Below are 17986 nucleotides of genomic sequence, written 5' to 3'. Positions count from 1 at the left end.
TGGCGGGCTCTCCCCTCCTCCAGCCGGTAGCCGCAGGCCAGTGCGACCTGGTCTGACCCAATCAGGATGGCAAGCAGGCCGGCTTGCTTCTCCTTGGCAATCTGCTCGGTTTGCTGCGCTGTCGTGCGCGGGACGCTCGTCGCTGGGCCTGTCGCGAGAGCGTTGACGACCATTGTAATCGGCCGCTTGGGTGGGTGTGTGTTGTGGTCCTCGCGTGCAGTCACACCACCAGACAATTGCCCACTGGCCGCCTCCGCGCGTGCGGGTTCGGGCCGCTGCTTCTCCATGCGAGACTCAAGAGCCGCTTGGCGAGCCGACGCAAGGGCTCTCGCTGACGCCAGCTTGGCCTCGACAGCGCGGCGGTGTGCGTCGACCACTTCAGGGTCATTGCGCAGGCCCGCATGTGGTGTTGCTATGAAGCCATCGAGGGAGCCAGGTATCGGCTCGGCGCCGGTCGCCGCGCTCTCTCGGACGCCCGCCTGGGCCAGTAGATGCGCCAGCGCAGGCTCGGCCCCTCGGTCGGTCCAATATTGGCTGGTCGCTATTGCTGAAGTTGAGCATTGCACGTGCTGGACGGGCTGCGGTGCGGTTGTGACACCGGGGTGCTCCTCAAGCCCGCTGCCGCCCATTGCGCGCTCGTCTCGCTCGGGGAGGATCTCGGCCGTCGTCGCTGGGACGAGTACGAGCTCGTAATTCGCGTTGTAGACCAGCACCATCCGTCCCTTTCGGCGCTCCGGATGGTGCTGCTCCCCTCCGTCACCCTCGTGGAGACCACTCGGTCTCACGCGAGGGAGCGGGCAATGTTGACCCTCGGTCGCAGCTCTGTGACGCGGATCGCTGTCGTTTGGTCCATCAGTCACTGGTTGTGGCATCATGGCAAAGCAGGACGCTGGTGTCCACGTGCGTGGACGAGCGTGGTCTTGGTGTTGTTTCGGTGTTTTCACGGACGGAGCTGTGGATGAAAGGTATATGTGCAAGTCGGTGTGTGAAGAGCCGAGGATGTTCCACGGCGTGTGACTCGACTGCAGCCATTTGGAGCCGAGTCATTTTAATAGCACTGTCGGGCACGGTCGTACCTCGCGTGCCCTTTGTGCGAATGCTTGGAAGCGGCGAAGAGGCAGGTGCGGCACAGGCGATGGTAGGGTTGAAGGATCACGCGAGAGGAACGCCGCTCCACGTTTGGACCGCTGGCTGCGGCAACGCCTCCGCCGCGCAGGCAATCGTCATGATAAAGTCGCTGCTCCACCACTACAGCTGGCCGTCGCCTCTTCAAATCCACGTGATGGCGGATGAGGCCAGCGATACCACTCTTGCAGAGTTTCTCGCGAGCGTATGCGGTGGCGCGTGGCTGCGCTGCAAGCTTCACACGCGCGCAATGGTCTTCCAGACGGTGGCGCAGCTGATGCCGGCCTCAGCTTCAGCCCTACTTCAGCGCAGCGCTCTCGACTTTTCAACCCTTGTCAAGGTGGCGCTGCCGCACGTGCTGCCAGCGGACGTGATCTCGCTTGTCGCCGTCGACGCCGACGTTCTGTGGCGAGCCGACGTGGCGGAACTATGGGCCGTCTTTGAGACTGCGCGCGCCGCCTCGTCAGCAATCGCCTTCGGCATGGCGCTCGACGCAATCCGTCTGCGCAAGTGGAAGCCGCAGTATTGGTTGAGGCCGTACGCCGCGGCACCGTACAATGGCGGCCTCGTCCTGATGGACCTCGCCCGCGCGCGCAGCCAGCATTGGCTCAACGTGAGTAGCCACGCGGTGTGGCGCGCGCTCGGCGCGGCTGGCCCATCCGCGCGCCTCGAGTTTGGCGACCAGGACTGGTTCAATGCGGCGTTCGCGCGCCATCCAGCCATGGTGGCAGAGCTGCCGTGCACGTGGAATATTCAGTTGTCGGCGCTGCGCTTTCTGCCGAAGCGCGCGCAGCTGGTGCTGCCGTGCGGTTCGCTTTACGATGGGTCCGCCGCCTCGCTCACTTCGGGCGCCAAGTTGCTGCACGGCTCGGCCTGGAGCTTCCCTGGGAACACCGGCGGTCGCGCAGTCGACGCCGGCGCGCCGCACGCCGTCGAGCATGCCCGCTATGCAGCAATGGCGCCATGCGAGTTGCCGCGCGTCGCGTGCCGTGCCGCCGAGGCGGCGTCGAACCGCTCGCTGCGCGGCAGGGTTTGGGCGGAGTGGCCGATGCGTCGCGCGGCCATGTCACCGCTGCGGGCTGCGGGGCCCGCGACACGCCGCATTGCACCCGCTAACGACGACGACGGCACCAAGCCCCTGCCCACTGCGCCCACTGCCTCCCACACCACCGCCGCGACATCTCGCGTGGAGCTCGTCATCGGCGTGCTTGGACGCGCAGCGCACGTGGAGCGCCGCGACGCGATCCGCCACGGTCTGCACACACTCACATTCGCCTACCCGTCGTACCACCTAGCAAAGCGCGTTGCGCTCGCGTTCGTCCTCGGTGCAGATGCGCTGGGCATGGGTGGCAATGGTGGTGGTGGCGGCGGCGGCGGCCACGGCGGCGGCGGCGGCGGCGGCGGCGGCGGCGGCGGCGGCGGCAGCGGTGGTGGCGGCTCTTCCGCCGCAAGCGCGCTCCTGCGCCGCTCCGTGAGGGCCGAGATGCGGCGTCACGGCGACGTACTGGTGGCCAACTGTAGCGACTCCGACGGCTTTGTCCCGGGGGGCGCGGTGCCCGCGCGCAGCCGTTCGGACCCCGAGGCCAGCAAGCTGCTCGCACTGCTCCGCTGGGCGATTGAGGCGCACCCGCGTGCGGGCTATGTCATGCGCATCCACGACGACACGTACGTGCGGGTGCACGCGCTGCTCCGCGCGATCCGCGCCGAGCCGATCCCGACATCGCACCTCATCTGGGGTCGGTTCGTGCGCGGGTGCCGTAATGACGACGTGCAGAGGCTGCGTGCGGGCGGGCTGAAGCGCAACGAGTCGTTGTGGCTCTGCATGCTGCCCAAATCGCTCCGCCCGAGCTTCGCCGAGGGCCTCTTTCTCTTCCTGCCCTACCCGTCGGGCCTCGGGTGGGTCTACTCTCGTGATGTGGCCGAATGGGTGGCGCACAGCCGCCTGCCATTTCGTCGTATCTGGCCCGCCGACGCCACCGCCGGACTGTGGACAGCGGCGCTCGACATCCGACATTTCGACGACGAGCGCTTCCACGACATCAGCGGCCGCGGTGGACTGCAGCGGTGGTGCGATGCGACCAGCCTGGCAATCCACTACATGGACGCGCGAGCGTGGGCGGCCGTCGATCGCTGCGGCTGCCTGGCGTGCGGCAATGGCACGTGCCCGCCGCCGCCACCCAAGGGGGCCACCTGTGAGCTTGGGCGGCCGCATTGATGCCTGCGGCAATATGGCGCGTGCCCGCCGCCGCCACCCAAGGGGGCTATCTGTGAGCTTGGGCGGCCGCATTGGTGCCTGTCCCTCTTGTACATCTTGGGCCACGAGCCCAGCCACCTTTTTTTTTATCCCTGGAGGCTTGAGCAGTGAGCACAGCCCCGTCCTAGCACCCGTCCTGCCCATGCCGTCCAGGTATCCGTCAGGTACGTCAGTCGGGTATGCGGGATGTCCTTCGGGCTCAAATGCTCCTGTTATGCGAAAAAAGAATATTTTACAACAAAACTCCGTCGCACAACACTGGGCACGGGACTGGCGCGCACTGGCACTAACACAGGTACACCACGGGAGCCGCCTAAGCGACTCCTGCGAGGGTGGCGAGGCACTTAGCTCCGTGCACCCGCCCACCCCCGCCACAGGCAAGCTCATTCACGACCTGCTCTGCGATGGCCGTGTGAAGAACGACTGAGATGCGCTGCTTCTGCAGCCCCAGCCAGCTCTTGGTGGTCCAAGTCACCTCATCGAGGTACTGGGCCCGCGTCAGCTTGTTCTGTAGCACGTTCGCCGCCTTCCGGAGGATCTCACGGACCCCCTTTCCGAACCCGCCGAACGATTCGAACAGCAGCAGCTGCACTTCGACGCCCTTGTCTTCCCTGGCGTAGCGATAGTCCCCGCCGTAGGACGGTATGCGGCGGTCGCCGCCCACCACCCTGCCCCCCCTGGTATGCCAGCGCCCAGTCCCTTGCCCTCTCTCGCCCTTGCTCTTCCTCTCCCCCTCCATGCCGCCCCCCCCGTACCCCTCCCCCCCCTCCCCCCCCCCCTCCTCCTCCCCCCCCCCCTCTCCCTGCCCCCCACCTCCCTCTCCCTCCTCGCAGTAGGGCCCATGCCCCATGACCATGTTCCGGTAGAATGATTCAGTGTTGCCGAAAGCAACAAAAGCGCCCTTCCGACCGTGCTCCCCGCTGCTGCTGAGGGAACAGACGACCTTGACGTCTCCGCAATAGTGCGTGCCGTCCTTGCCAATGTTGTCCGCGTCCACGTCGGGTTGTTTGTTGTAACTCTGACCGAGGTGGGCTTTCGGCTCCATTCGCACAGCGGTGCCCCACGCGGCGCGTAGGGCGAGGATGAGGCGTCGAAGCGTGTACTTGTGTCTGGTGTTGTGGCCCTGCTGCGGTACGTTGACAGCAGCGTCGCCATACTCGTCGTGGGTCTTCCCATTCCGAGTCTTCTTGCCCGCCACCGCGGCCTGGCAGGCCACGTCGAGGGGGAGACCCAGGCGGCGCTGCACCGAAAGACGCATCGCCCAAGTCTCCATTCGCATATCATCCCGCATGGGGATGGCGTTGAGGAAGGCGCCGGCGCCATCCTGGCTCACCGCCACGAAGCGGACTGCCTCCCGCCAAGCCTCATGCTTCGCCCGCTCCCTGCCCGTGGCCTGCGCCTTGCCCTTCTTGCCGCGAGGAGCAGACCGCGATCCCGCGGAGCCCTCTTTGGCGAGCTCCACGGCGAGGTCGCGCCAGTTCCTGTTGTGGACCACCGTCGTGAAGCGCCGCTGCGCCTGGTGTAGGAACTCGTGCTTGGACGTGAACTCGGCGAGGGGCAGCAGCTCCTTGGCCTCGACGAGAGTATGCGGCCGGAAGCGCGAGAGCGCCACCCTCGTAGCCGGCTCCGGCGGCCGCGCGGAGGCGCGCAGCTTCTCGCCCTCGTCGGGCTCGTCCCACGGCTCCACCTCGACTTCCGGGGGCCGGCCTGTCGTACCGCCAACCAGGTCAAAGTACTCCGCCTTCGTCTTGTCGTCCCACTCCTTCCATGTCGCCGTGATCTCGCCGTGCTCCTTCTTGAGCCTGTCATGCGCCGCCCGCAGCTCGTCGAAATCGGAGCCCGGCGCCTTGCTCACGTCAAGGTCGCGGAAAGGAGCATGCAGCTGGCGCATGGGCCCAGCGACGAGCGCCCACGTGCCAATCCACGCCGGCTCGCGAATGTCGACGGCGCTGGTGAGGCCCATGCCGCCCATCTTGACGGGCAGGCGCGCCTGCTTGCGCGCGCGCTCCCAGCGTGTGCCGGCGGCGCCGACCCGCGCCCCGCCGACGAGCTTGTATGCGCCGTGTCAATCAGCTCGTCGTGCCTCTCCGCTGCCGGGAGGGTGACCGACGGCGGCATGGCGCGAAGGAAGAAGGTGAGCGTCGTGTTGCTGCAGAAGCGCAGCAGGACCTGCATCACCTGCTGCATGGGCGACGACGAATGGCGGAAGACGGAGCTCGTGGCGAGAGTCGAGAGGGCGCTCAAGCCGCTCGAGGGCATCCTCAAGCTGCGCGACATCAACCTGCAGAACAGCCTCGGCATCACAGCGCTGAACTCTGCCGCCTACTGCGGCAGCGAGCGAATGGTGGAGATGCTGCTGCAGCACGGAGCAGAGATCGGGACGGCGCTGCCTGGCAGTTTCAGCCCAGGGCGGAAAAGAGCGGGTGGTCGACCTGCTGCTGCGGCGTGGCGCAGAGACCGACCTGCAAAACAAGAACGGTGACACCGCGCTGATGCTCGCCGCCCGCTATAACCGCCCCGCCGTCGTGCTCCGCCTGCTGCGGGCGGGTACGGACATGGCATTGCGCGATGTGTTCGGCAAGACGGCGCTGCCCACTGGGCCAAGGAGAAGGGCCACGCCGAGTGCGTCGAGGCCTTCAGGACGCATCTCGGGGAGGTGGCTGCGAGCCGGAGCAAGGCACCGTCGGCCGAGGCAGGCGGCGGAGACGCGGCGGTGGGTGCGAGTGCCGCGGCCTCTGCTTCGAGCGGCTAGGGAGGCACGGAGGCCGAGCCGAGCAGCGGGGTGGTGCCAGAGGAGGTTGTGGCAGCGGCTTGGCGAGGCGAGGAGGCGGCGGTGCTGATTTGGCTCGACGGCGGCGGGCGGGTCAACGCGACGTTCGAGTTCGTCGTCTTTTGAGGGGTACCCTGGGTGGGCGGGGCCTCTACTCGCGAGCAGTCGCCAGTGCGCGGAGACTGGCATTGGACCGATCGGTGCCCGAAGCTGCCCAAAACACTGATGCCGAAGTGGCGAGCAGCCGCCTCCTCCGTATGCGCGCGCCGAGCTGTGCACCAGCGCAGGCTACCGCAAGCGCTGCGCCCCGCCGGCCTCTGCACGAAAGCGGAAGGCGCAAAGAGGAAGGCTGCGGCGCCGCTGGACTCTCTCAGCATGGTGCACGAGCTACGCGCGGGCGGCCTGCCTCCGCCGACCGCCGAGGTGCTGGCGCGGCTGTTGCTGCGGTCGCTGGCGGAGCAGGAGTCTCGGTCCAAGGCAAGGCAATCTTGTCGTCTGTCTCAGCAAGTCAGCCGCAGTCCGTGAGCCTTCTTTCTCCTCCTCTCGGAACGCGTAGGCAAAGTACGTGGGACGGTCCGAGCTGACCTTCATCACGTCGCAGCAGGAGACGCGGCACGAGAGCGCGCGCACAAAGCTCGAGGACCTCTCGAGGGCTGCACCTCCTTCTCTCTGTGCCCGAACCTCGTCTGAGCGCTCCCGGGACTGCCTTCCTGCAGGTGACGCTCGAGAGCCAGCACGCGTCGCTTCAGAGGGAGATGGAGACCTCCGGCAGCGAAGCGGGCTGCGCCGGGTGGCTTCGTTGCGCGAGCCGCGGCGCCGTGAGCAATATAGGAGCGACTGCGCAGCGACCTCCAGAAGTTGCGGCTGGAGCTGCGGCGCGAGATCGAGATGAGACGAGATTGGCCGAGATTGGACGGGATGGCCTGAGACTCCCCGAGATGGCCCGAGATTCCCCGAGATTCGCCTGGGCGGCGCAGTCTGCGGCGCGGCGGGACGGACGTAGCAACGAAGGGTTGTCGGGGTTCCGTGACGCCGCCGCTGTTCCTCTCAGGCACGAGCGAGACAAGGAGCGGACCGATACGCGCGGTACGCGGCACCTGGTGTGAACGGCGTCTCTTCACAGCTGCGGCTGTGAACAGGAGCGGACCGACACGCGGTACGAGATCGAGCGGACGCAGGCTGCGAGCCGGCTCGACCTCAACTTGTTCCAGGTGAGGGACGTTTCCGAGACGTTTCCGAGACACTTCCGAGAGACGCCTCCGAGACACTCCCGAGGCACCCCTTGCGTCACTCCCGAGACGCGCCCGAGACGCGCCCGAGACGCGCCCGAGGCTGCCCCACTCGTTCCACGCCCTTGCCGTGAAGGGGCGTATGCGAGAGGAGCACGCAAAGACGCACGAGCGCACGACGGAGGCGTTCGCCAGGAGCATCCGAGGGCGAGTGCGCAGCGGCTCCGTCCCAAGGCCCGCGCGGCTGACGGAGGGCCCCCGTGCTCCTTCAGGATCGACCGCGAGGCCAGCGCGATCCGCTCCAAGATCGAGCAGGAGAGGAGGAGTAGGGAGAGTAGTAGTGGAGTAGTGAGAGAGGAGGAGGAGTGAGCGTCTCGTTGAGAAGACGCGACACCCCTCGCCGACGCCTGGCGGCTGAGCGGGGCGAAGGTATCCAAGGTATGGGCCCAAGGGGCTTGGGGTGCTACCTCTCTCTCTCTCCCTCCCTCCCTCCCCCTAGGAGAGGTAGGGCAGGGAGGTAGGTTTCTCCACACACACACAAGTTGGTGGGGCAAGGGCCAGGCTAGCCCTTGCATCTCCACACCCAGGTAGGCAGGAGCTGGCGCGGCATTCAAAGTGCAAGGCTCACCCACCAACCTGTCCCCTCCTCTCGAGCAGGAGAAGGGAGACCTGCTGCGCTACTCGGTCGGCACAATGGCGGCCCTCACCGGCCTCGGCCTCACGGCGCTCCGACTGCTCATGTGAGACATGAACAGTGCGCATGTGCATGTGCATGTGCATGTGCATGTGCATGTTGTGTGCCGCTGCGTGCGCCCTCGCCGACCGCCCCCTGCCTGCCCCGGCCCTTTCCGCATTCCGGCGGCCCTGTACCACACTTCATTCGCTCTCACTTGCTCCACTGCCGTCGTCCAGAGTCAGTTCCGTTCCGCTCAGAGGGCTCTCTCTGCCTCTCTCACCTCCAGGAAAAAAAAAACTGTTCAGTTTTCAAAGGCAAAAACGCCCGCCTACGCCCTCCCCTCACACTGACACTTCTCCCCTATTCCCGTCTTTAGGTTGCGCACATCTCCCAGCGAGCTAGGTTCTCCGCTTTTTCTCCCCTAGTCATCTGCCCGCGCCGCGCGCCTCTGTGGGCGTCTAGTGCAGCCACTGACAGAACTGTTCCAAAGGAGTGGTCAACGTCTCGCCTGAAGTCGGGTGGGCTCGCGCACTGCTTAGCCCTAGGGGAGGGGTGTGTGTGAGGTGTCGGAATGGTAAGGTTTCAGGCCGCCAAGGTGTGGGGGATTTGGGGGATGAGTCAGGAGCCAGCAGCCTTCCTGCTGGACCTGAGTTCACAGCTCCTCCGCCCGACGGGGTGGTCCCTTGGATTCGGGCCCCGCTCCCTTTTCCTGCGCCTGGTCTGTCCCTGTCAAGTGTGTGTTGCGAGATGCAGAGCTGGTTAGGCTGGAGCGCGGGCGGTGCGGTGGCAGGCGAGGGCAGCGCGGTAGGCGAGAGGCGGCCGCGGGGCTTCGAGTGGCGCGATAGGAGGGTAGGCTGGCTGTGGAGGGGCGCCGCGTGGCCTCGGCAAATGAGTAGTGCTTTATGAGCGGCCAGTTTTGTGCGTATTGCATATCGAGCCTGCGGTGTGGCCTAGTTGGTGCAGCGTTCGGGTCGGGGACGTTTTGGTCGTTGGTTCGAGCCCAGCTGGTGCAGTTCGTAGTCGCGTAGCGCGCGGGTGCGCGGCAGCCTCGGCAACCGAGGCGACAGTGGCGAGCAGGGGCGAGCAGGGGCGAGCAGGGGTCAGAGCAGTGCGGCGCGCCGAATTTTTTTCGATGGGCTCGGTCAGTGGGCGTGTCAGGAGGCGGCCGGCCGGGAGAAACTCGGCAGTAAAACTCCCGCGCCGGCCCAGGAGGTGGGAGTGTCACGGAGGCGGCCATTGGCGCGCGCTCCTTGTCTTCGTGGGTCCGAGTTTTTTTTCTCTCACCTCCAGGCTCCACCTCTCAGCGGGAGTCCCAAGACGCGCCCCCTGACCTGAGACCACGCGCACGCCGCCGCAGACGCCTCGGGTGACAAGGGTGACAACTTTTTTGACGCCGTGTACTTAGCGTCCAAAATATAGTATTTTTTCACGACGAGCACAGTAAGCACGCGGCCTGGATCTTCATCCGTCATCGCAGCGACGCGCTCACGGCGAGGCCGAACGCGTCCACCCTCGCCTGTCCCGCGACGGCGGCCCCCACCCCAAGCAGCGCGCGCACGACGCCCAAGTACGTGGAGCGCTCGAGGCCGTCGGCGACGAGACGCAAGTTGATCCGGTCGTCTCGTAGCAGCTCGTCGACGAGCGGTCCGAATGTCTTCTCCACCTCGTCCTTGGAACGATGGGGCAGCGTCGCGACGTCTCGGGCGCGTCTCGGGAGTGACGCAAGCGGTGCCTCGGGAGTGTCTCGGAGGCGTCTCTCGGAAGTGCCTCGGAAACGTCTCGGAAACGTCTCGGGAGTGTCCTTGAAGTGTGTCTCCGAAGTGCCTCGGGGGTGTCTCGGGTGTGTCTCGGAGGCGTCCCCTCGCCTCATCCCACGCCGCGGGCGGCTCGCCTGCCGTAGATCGCACCACCGACTCGTCGAGGGAACCCTCCACGCTCAGCCTGCGCGGAGAGCACGCCGACACATCAGGGCGGGAGTACGGCCTTGTGCAGTGCATTCAGAGCTCCGCGTGGGTACGAGGGGTGCGTCCCAACTACAGCGCAAGACAGGCCGAGTACAGCTGAACACGTGTCGGCTCGAGCGCGGGTTGGGAGACAGGAATGCGCCATTCGGCTTCTAGGACAGTCAGCCTCAATGTGAGGCCCAGCAGGCTCACCGAGGAGGAGAGGAGCATGTCCTAGAAGACACTTCCGAGACACTTCCGAGACACTTCCCAGCAGACTCACCGAGGTGGAGAGGAGCATGTCCGAGAGCAGCCGCAGCGCGAAACGCACGACGTTGGCGTAGAGGACGCGGTCCAGCACCTTGTTGAGCACTCGGAAGTGTCTCGGAAGTGTCTCGGAAGTGTCTCGGAAGTGTCTCGGAAGTGTCGAGGAAGTGTCGAGGACGCGGTCGAGCACCTTGTCCAGCACGGGCTGCCGCGCCGCCGCCTGCGCCGCCACCGCCTCGAGCATAGCGGCGTCGCGCGCAGTTACTTCTCTACCTCATTCATCAAGATAGCCGGTTTATATGGCGTCCAATCATGACTTCGCTCTCGCCTCGAGCACAGAGCTGTCGAGCGCGAGGTCGGGGTCGCGGACCGGCCTGGGCAAGGGAGGCGGGGCAGACGGTGAACGAGCTAGCGTGCGGGGGGAGCGGCAGTGTGCAAAGTGCCTTGCCGTTCTCAACGGAGTCGCTTAGGCGGCTCTCGTGGTGTACCGGTGTGTGTGCCGGACTGCCGGCTTCGCATTCGCCTTCCTGGGACCCAGTGCTGCCTTCTGGCTGTCGACGCTGTCTCTCCCTTCTCGACTGTCTGTGCATGTGCGATCTTGGGCCCGGGGTTGTGTGTTTTTGTGCTTTTGTGCGGCTGTGCTTTTGTGTGAGGAGAGAGGCGTGGAGAGGAGAGGCCACCGGCACCGGCTCTGCTCACTCGGCTCGAGGCGGACGCGCAGCACGCGGCCGAGCAGCACGCTCTCGTCCAGCGCGCCTAGCCCGATCGAGAGCGAGCGCAGCACCACCCGCACGACCAATCCGTACATCCGCCGCTCGACCTTGTCAGGGATGAGCGGGTGGTTGATGGCGGCGTCGGCGGCGAGGACCGAGTCGACGTAGGCGAGGACGTCCTCCTCCGCGACAATCTGGGGACGGCTCCCGGCGACATCCTCGCCGCGGGCCACAGCTGCGCCCGTCAGGCGAGGCGCAAGTGTGCGGCCACCCGCCACGGCCGCCGCCGCAACACGCGGCGACGAGAGTAGCAGCGGCGCACGCGCGGGCGACAGCGCCGCGGTGAAGGCGCGGCACGCGAGAAGCGCCGCAAGAAGCATATATACACGTGTGTGTGTGTTGTATGTGGGCAGGGTTCCAACTTTTTGCGGGGTATGGTACTGGTGAACCGGTGGCTGTCTGGAGCTCGTGTGAGCTGGTCCGACGCGTGGCCGAGCCGAGAGGACCAGCGAGCGACCACATTATGAGGGTACCAAGCGAACCAGTTTAGACCATGAGGGCCCAACTTGAGAATCGTGCTTTGAGTTGGGTTGTTTCGTGTTGGGTTGGGTTGTGCAAGGGTTGGGTTGTTCCGCGTGAGGTTGGGTCGTCGGCGCGAAGGGTGAGGTCTCGACCGCCGCCGCTCACGCCAGCGGACGGCCACTGCCGGTGTTTTTGGCTTCGCCACCGTCCAAGGCGTGCGCCATGCGCTCGCCGGCATCGAGCGAGCAACGTGATCGACCGAGCGGCTTGCTGTGTGGTCGCCTTCTTGTGGCTCTCGTCGAGAGCGTTTTGCGTCCCGGCGGGTGGGAGAATGTGTGTCGTCTGAAGTGTCACTGTGTGCGTCACATCGATGTGGATAACAAGCACGGTCGATCCGTCAAAGCGATACACTCGTTCCTATCACGCTGGAAGGCTTGCACGGAGCTCTGTGCCGGCACACAGAAGAGCCGTGCGGCAAGAAGAGCTCGATGGGGAGCGAGAACCGTCAGATTTTCAGGTGTAGCCTGAAGTCCGTCGCGACGCACTCAATCCCTCCCGAGCGAAAGCCTGTGGCTCTCTCGAACTCGTCGATATATTGCGAATAAACTGCTCTTCCCGCATAGCTTGCAGAGTCAGAGGCGCAGAAAGGCTACGAGTGTTCGACGAGTCTTGCGAGCTGCGCGGTCAAACCTGGGGGGGACTGACCGCATCAAGGCGGACTTCCGAAACATGGGTGAGCACCTCTGGCAGTTCTCGCTCCCCATCGAGCTCTTCTTGCCGCACGGCTCTTCTGTGTGCCGGCACAGAGCTCCGTGCAAGCCTTCCAGCGTGATAGGAACGAGTGTATCGCTTTGACGGATCGACCGTGCTTGTTATCCACATCGATGTGACGCACACAGTGACACATCAACGACACACATTCTCCCACCCGCCGGGACGCAAAACGCTCTCGACGAGAGCCACAAGAAGGCGACCACACAGCAAGCCGCTCGGTCGATCACGTTGCTCGCTCGATGCCGGCGAGCGCATGGCGCACGCCTTGGACGGTGGCGAAGCCAAAAACACCGGCAGTGGCCGTCCGCTGGCGTGAGCGGCGGCGGTCGAGACCTCACCCTTCGCGCCGACGACCCAACCTCACGCGGAACAACCCAACCCAACCCAACAACCCAACAGCACGATTCTCAAGTTGGGCCCTCACCATGTTTAGACCCAGTTTAGACCACGGCTGAACACGAACCAGATTAGTGCTGTTTACGATAAACTGGGTCTAAACAGGGCTCGGCCTGGGAGGGAGACCCATTAGCCATACCAGGTTTAGACCCGGTTTAGGGCGCCCCAGCAGCTCCGCCGTCGCGGCCGCGCTGGCCGCGTCCCGTCGGCACTACCCTCGTGTGCGTGTCGCTTTGGTTGGCGACACCCACTCGTCGAGGGCAGTCCGGCCGACGGGAGTCTGTCGCGCGCCGGCGACGAATGCGGCGTGTTTCGGTGGTTTCGAGTTCGAAGCGATGATGGCACGACCACCGCCCTGCTTCCTGACCGGGCAAGGAGGGGCCTACTCCCGTTCCGCGAGGAACAGGAGGTCCTCCCCCCTCCCCCGGCCTGAGCAGCGACGGGTGGACGGCAGCCCCTTCGAGGTTAGCAGGCGAGCCAGTTCAGTCTCAACCACACGCCCCCCGCGCCTGTACTCCACCAAGTCAAGGTGAAAAGATCGTATCAGCCAGGCGGGCAGGCCAGGCGGGCAGGCGGGCGGGGTCAGGGAAGACTATTCCTAGCGGGCGAGGGCCCTCGGGTTACGCCTCGTCCGGCCCCCTCCGAGGGGGGAAGGGGAAAGAGCGGGTCCTCGGGGTACGCCTCCTCCGGTCCCCTCCGAGGGGGGAAGGGAATTGCAGTTCTCTGTCCATCTACAGCGTGGGTGGTGGTACGCTGCTTCGAGACAGCTCCGCCTCGCGCCCTGCCTTCCTGGAATACTTACGAATACCCAGCGCGGAATACAATACGTAATTAATTAATGAATTAACTAATTAGGTTAGGACGTGGAATACTGTACTCGAGGTCAACTCATATCCCTCCAGGTTACCCCATGGTGCGCGCGCCCCGCACCCCACACCCGGGCTGCTGAGCATCTCCGCGCAGCCCGCATCTCAGCGCTCTCCATCCCCCACCTCAGGCAAACGACCGCCTCGACTGCTTTAGCGAGGAGGGCTTCATGGTCTTTGACGACGGGGGCTTGAAGCCTGTCAGCGGTCCCATTGTCTGCTTCGAGGCGGCGGCGAGCGACGACCACGGCGACCACGCACCAATCGTCATCAAGAAGACGATCGCGCCCACCGCATCGAAGGGCGGCGGGGCGTTGAAGCCGACTTCCCGGAAGCAGACTTCGGGGGCCTTCCCGCCCAACACGCTGTTCCGACTCAAGGAGACCAAGCGCGCCGGCAGCTGGCTCGCGCCAGACGGCGTGACGAGGCCGAAGGTCGACCTTCTCGTCGTCACGGCGACCTTTAGGGCGCCGAAGCGGCTCAGCAGCTCGAGCGGCTCCGGCGGCGGCAAGATGGCGGAGCTGCCCGTCTCTTTGCAGTACGCGTCGTCGCGCAAGGCGTTTGTCAAGGGCCTCGACGACATCATCGAGCGGCCGCTGCTCACGCTCGAGCAGGAGTTTATGCGAGACTACTCCTGGACGGACTTCAAGGACGTCATGTACACGCTGCGCGAGGAGTGGGAGTACGTCAACGGGGAAGCCGTCCCCGCCGCTGACAAGACGCGCGGCACGCGCGACGAGAAAAACGGCGGCATGTCCGTGGTGCAGTTTTGCGATCGCATTAACGCGCGCATTGCAGAGCGGCGCGAGAAGCTGAAGCAGATAAGCCCGGACACGCCGATGCCGAGCGAGGCCAACGCCTTCCTGACGCGCGAGGAGGTGCTCGCGGTGCGGCTGTACACTGGCCCAGCCTACCAGCCCATAAACCGCTTCCTGCGCGAGATCGGCAACAATTCCGGCGGCTTCCGCCGGCTCATTGCGACGCACCCGGCGGCGACCTTCACCGCCACTGTGGCGCACCTCTGCCGCGCCATCCGCAAGCTCTCCGCCATCACGCTGCCAGAGGAGGCGGAAAAGCCTCTCTACCGTGGCGTGCGCGGCGAGCTGCCATACTCGTTTTGGGTGCGGGGCGAGCTCGGCATGGTCTGTGCCACGGACACCGCCTTCATGTCCACTTCCCGCAACCGCGCGACGCCTTTGATGTACATGGACGAGAATGGCCCGAACGTGCTGTGGAGCCTCCGCCCGTCATGCGAGGGAGACACGGGCTTCCACCACGGCGCCGACATCTCGCTGCTCTCGCAGTTTGCCGGCGAGGAGGAGGTGCTCTTCCCGCCGTGCACCATGCTGCAGGTTCTCGAGCAGAAGGACTCGCCTGCAGTGACAGCAGAAGACAAAAAGGCGGCATGGAAGGCCACAAAGCAAAAGACCAACTCGCGTTTCTCGACCGAAGCGGTGCTAGCGGGCGCCCCGTCCGGCAGCGGCGGAAAGCCGGGGCCATCCAGAGCCAAGGCGAGCTCCACGGAGGAGCTTGCCAACCAGCTGCGCGAGTACAAGGAGGAGTCTGTGGAGGGCAAGCCGAATAAGCCAAAGGTGGTGTATTACGAGATCCGGGTCATGCCGACGTTTGTATGAAGATTTAGTTGCAGTTGGATGTTTTGCCTTTTTGATGTTTTTAGTTGAAACACATAAAGTACAGGCACACCTACGCTGCCGACTCCGGCCCCTCGTCCCAGTCGACCCCCGTGTCCTCTGGCGGAAGCGGCGCACCCGGAGCCAGCAATCGGATGCGCACAGCGGCGGCCATGTCGCTCGGCGGCACCGCCGCGGCGGCGCCGCCGGCGCCAAACAGCCCCGTGGCGAAAGGCACGCCCGGCAGCGGCGGCACGATGGAGGGCTGCGCCGCGCCGCCGCCCGCGCCCGCGCCGGTGTCCTTCGTGTCGACGAGGACGGTCGCGCCGTCCTGCGCCTCCTGGTCTCCGATCAGCAGCCGGGAGAGCGGGTCGAGCAGGTGGTGGCGGATGGCGCGCCGCACCGGCCGCGCGCCGTACGCCGGGTCGTACCCGGCCTCCGCCAGCCGGAGCAGGGCGTCCGGGGAGAGGCGCAGGCGGACACCGCGCGCAGAGAGGCGCTCCCGCAGCTGCACCTCGACAGCGCAGATGGCGGCGATGCGCTCGCGGGTGAGCCGCTCGAAGAGGACCTGCTCGCGGCGCCGCCGGTGAGCAGGCCGCCGGGGGGAGGGGGGGAGGGGGGGCGAAGCCGGAACTCGACGGCGAACCCTCTCGGCCCCCCCTCGCGCCGCGTCTCGGCTACGGGGCCCACAACCTCGGCTACGGGGCTCACAATCTCGGCTACGGGGCCCACAATCTCGTCGAGCCGGTTGACGAACCCGGGCGGGAAGGCGTCCGCGATCGCCTTGAGCACTTCGGGCCGCGCCTTGGAGGAGGCGGCCCCCTCCGGCAGCGACGCGAGCTGCCTCTGCGCCCAAATTGGACGTCATGATGATGATCGTGTTGCGGAAGTCGACCGTCTTGCCTTGCGAGTCGGTGAGGCGGCCCTCGTCGAGGACCTGCAGCAGCAGCGTCGCAACCTCGCGGTGCGCCTTCTCGAACTCGTCGAGGAGCAGCACCGAGTACGGCCGCCGCCGCACCGCCTCGGTCAGCTGGCCGCCCTCGTCGTACCCGACGTAGCCGGGCGGCGCGCCGACGAGGCGAGAGACGGCGTGCTTCTCGCTGAACTCGGACATGTCGAGCCGCGTGACCGCGTCGGCCGAGTCGAAGAGGAACCTTGCAGAGGCGCGTCTTGCCCACGCCGGTCGGCCCGACCAGCATGAAAGTGCCTGCGCAGGCTCCGGGAGGGCTCGCGGCAGGCAGAGCGAGCCGGTCGGCCACACCAGCAGGGGCGCGCCGAGCGGGCGCTCGGACGACTGCAGCCCCGCGCGCGAGACTCGCACCGCGTTCGACACGACGGCGAGCGCCTCGTCCTGCCCGATGACGGACCGCGCGAGCGTCGCCTCCATCTGCAGCAGCTTCTCCCGCTCGCCTGCAGCACACCGCCTCCGCCTCGGGACCACGCGCACGCCGCCACTCCCCGCGCCGCCCTCTGGCTGCGCGCGCCCGCAACAAGCCTCGCCGCAGGGATGTCAGTCTGCTGTCTGCATGGAGCGGTCGTGCTGCGCAGGCCCGGCCGTCTGGCTGAAGGAAGCAGCAGCTGGCGGGTCTCGTACACGCTCCTCCTCAGGACTAACAGGAGGAGGAGCTCCAGCCGCAGCGCCGGCGGTTTCAATCACGCCTGTCACTCTACAAGCAGCCCAAAATCGCCCTCGAACTCCTCGAGGTCGCGCTGGCGCGCCGCGCCGTCCGGGCCGTAAGAGCCGAGCCTGGTCTGGGCCCGCTCTAGCCAGCCGTAGAGGAGGGGGCGGCAGCGTTTGTAGGCCAGAACAAAAGCCACCGCCTCGTACCAGCGCTGCAGGTCGCGCATTCTCTTGGGCGTGAGGCGGAGGACGGTGGTCTCAGGTTCGAAAGCCTCGTCGCCGATCGTGGCAGTGTCTGGCACGGTGACGCGGGTCAGGGAGGAGCAGCCGCAGAAGGCGTAGCCGCCGATGGAGGTGAGGCTGGCGGTGAAGGTGACGGAGGAGAGGGCGGAGCAGCGGGAGAAGGCGAAGATGCCGATGGAGGTGAGGCCGGCGGGGAAGGTGACGGAGCCGAGGGCCTCGCAGCCGTTGAAGGCGCTGTTGCCGATGGAGGTGAGGCCAGCGGGGAAGGTGACGGAGGAGAGGGCGGAGCAGCCGTATAAGGCGCCGTGGTCGATGGATGTAAGGCCGGCGGGGAAGGTGACGGAGGAGAGGGCCTCGCAGCTGTTGAAGGCGTACATGCCGATGGAGGTGAGGCCGGCGGGGAGGGTGACGGAGACGAGGGAGGAGCAGAAGGCGAAGGCGCAGATGCCGATGGAGGTGAGGCCGGCGGGGAAGGCGGCGGAGACGAGGGCGGAGCAGCCCTCGAAGGCGTTGCGGCCGATGGAGGTGAGGGTGGCGGGGAAGGTGACGGAGGAGAGGGCGGAGCAGTCGCGGAAGGCGAAGTCGCCGATGGAGGTGAGGCTGGCAGGGAGGTCTATGGAGATGAAGGAGGAACAGCTGTAAAAGGCCTGGTTGCCGATGGAGACGAGGCTGGCGGGGAGGTCGATGGAGACGAGCGAGGAGCAGCCCTCGAAGGCGCCGCTGCCGATGGAGGCGAGGCTGCGCGGGAAGGCGACCGAGACGAGAGAGGTGCGGCCGCGAAACGCCCCGTCCGGCAAGTGCGTCATGCCTTCGGGCAGCACCGCGTGCCCATCGGCGATGACGACCTGCCAGCGACCAAGGTCCAAAGTCTCGGAGCCGGGAGGCGGCGCGGCGCCGCTTGGCGGCGGCGCAGAGGGCGTCGAGGCGGGCACCATCGTGAACAAAGAATTTGGCAT

At 66.1% G+C, this 17986-nt stretch overlaps 6 protein-coding genes across 6 annotated transcripts; 3 read left to right on the top strand and 3 right to left on the bottom strand.

The window, feature by feature from the left end:
- Positions 1-1282: 1282 nt before the first annotated feature.
- On the top strand, positions 1283-3340 carry EMIHUDRAFT_246386 (hypothetical protein; the record flags this gene model as incomplete). The annotated part of the gene is made up of 2 exons (XM_005766580.1): positions 1283-2439; positions 2602-3340. The coding sequence occupies 2 exons, from the start codon at positions 1283-1285 to the stop codon at positions 3338-3340; spliced, it is 1896 nt and encodes a 631-aa protein (XP_005766637.1).
- A 3184-nt stretch (positions 3341-6524) lies between these two features.
- Positions 6525-8122, top strand: EMIHUDRAFT_246384 (Hypothetical protein; the record flags this gene model as incomplete). The annotated part of the gene is made up of 5 exons (XM_005766579.1): positions 6525-6656; positions 6866-7006; positions 7289-7360; positions 7515-7589; positions 8036-8122. 5 exons carry the CDS (start codon positions 6525-6527, stop codon positions 8120-8122), a joined length of 507 nt encoding a protein of 168 aa, XP_005766636.1.
- Positions 8123-9522: 1400 nt separating this feature from the next.
- EMIHUDRAFT_119625 (hypothetical protein) lies at positions 9523-11357 on the bottom strand (the record flags this gene model as incomplete). Its single annotated transcript, XM_005766578.1, has 5 exons — positions 9523-9723; positions 10211-10231; positions 10281-10358; positions 10455-10537; positions 10964-11357. The coding sequence occupies 5 exons, from the start codon at positions 11355-11357 to the stop codon at positions 9523-9525; spliced, it is 777 nt and encodes a 258-aa protein (XP_005766635.1).
- Positions 11358-13705: 2348 nt separating this feature from the next.
- Positions 13706-15235, top strand: EMIHUDRAFT_459441 (hypothetical protein; the record flags this gene model as incomplete). Its single annotated transcript, XM_005766577.1, has 1 exon — positions 13706-15235. The coding sequence occupies one exon, from the start codon at positions 13706-13708 to the stop codon at positions 15167-15169; it is 1464 nt and encodes a 487-aa protein (XP_005766634.1). The 3' UTR covers positions 15170-15235.
- A 4-nt stretch (positions 15236-15239) lies between these two features.
- On the bottom strand, positions 15240-16553 carry EMIHUDRAFT_316707 (Hsp104; the record flags this gene model as incomplete). The annotated part of the gene is made up of 4 exons (XM_005766576.1): positions 15240-15734; positions 15860-15864; positions 15899-16373; positions 16428-16553. 4 exons carry the CDS (start codon positions 16551-16553, stop codon positions 15240-15242), a joined length of 1101 nt encoding a protein of 366 aa, XP_005766633.1.
- Positions 16554-16828: 275 nt separating this feature from the next.
- EMIHUDRAFT_316706 (hypothetical protein) lies at positions 16829-17986 on the bottom strand (the record flags this gene model as incomplete). The annotated part of the gene is made up of 2 exons (XM_005766575.1): positions 16829-17875; positions 17963-17986. 2 exons carry the CDS (start codon positions 17984-17986, stop codon positions 16829-16831), a joined length of 1071 nt encoding a protein of 356 aa, XP_005766632.1.

The sequence above is a fragment of the Emiliania huxleyi genome (assembly GCF_000372725.1).
Source record: "Emiliania huxleyi CCMP1516 unplaced genomic scaffold EMIHUscaffold_507, whole genome shotgun sequence".
Taxonomy (NCBI): domain Eukaryota; phylum Haptophyta; order Isochrysidales; family Noelaerhabdaceae; genus Emiliania; species Emiliania huxleyi.
Note: the sequence above shows the minus strand (reverse complement) of the source record. Positions and strands in the feature narration are given on the sequence as shown.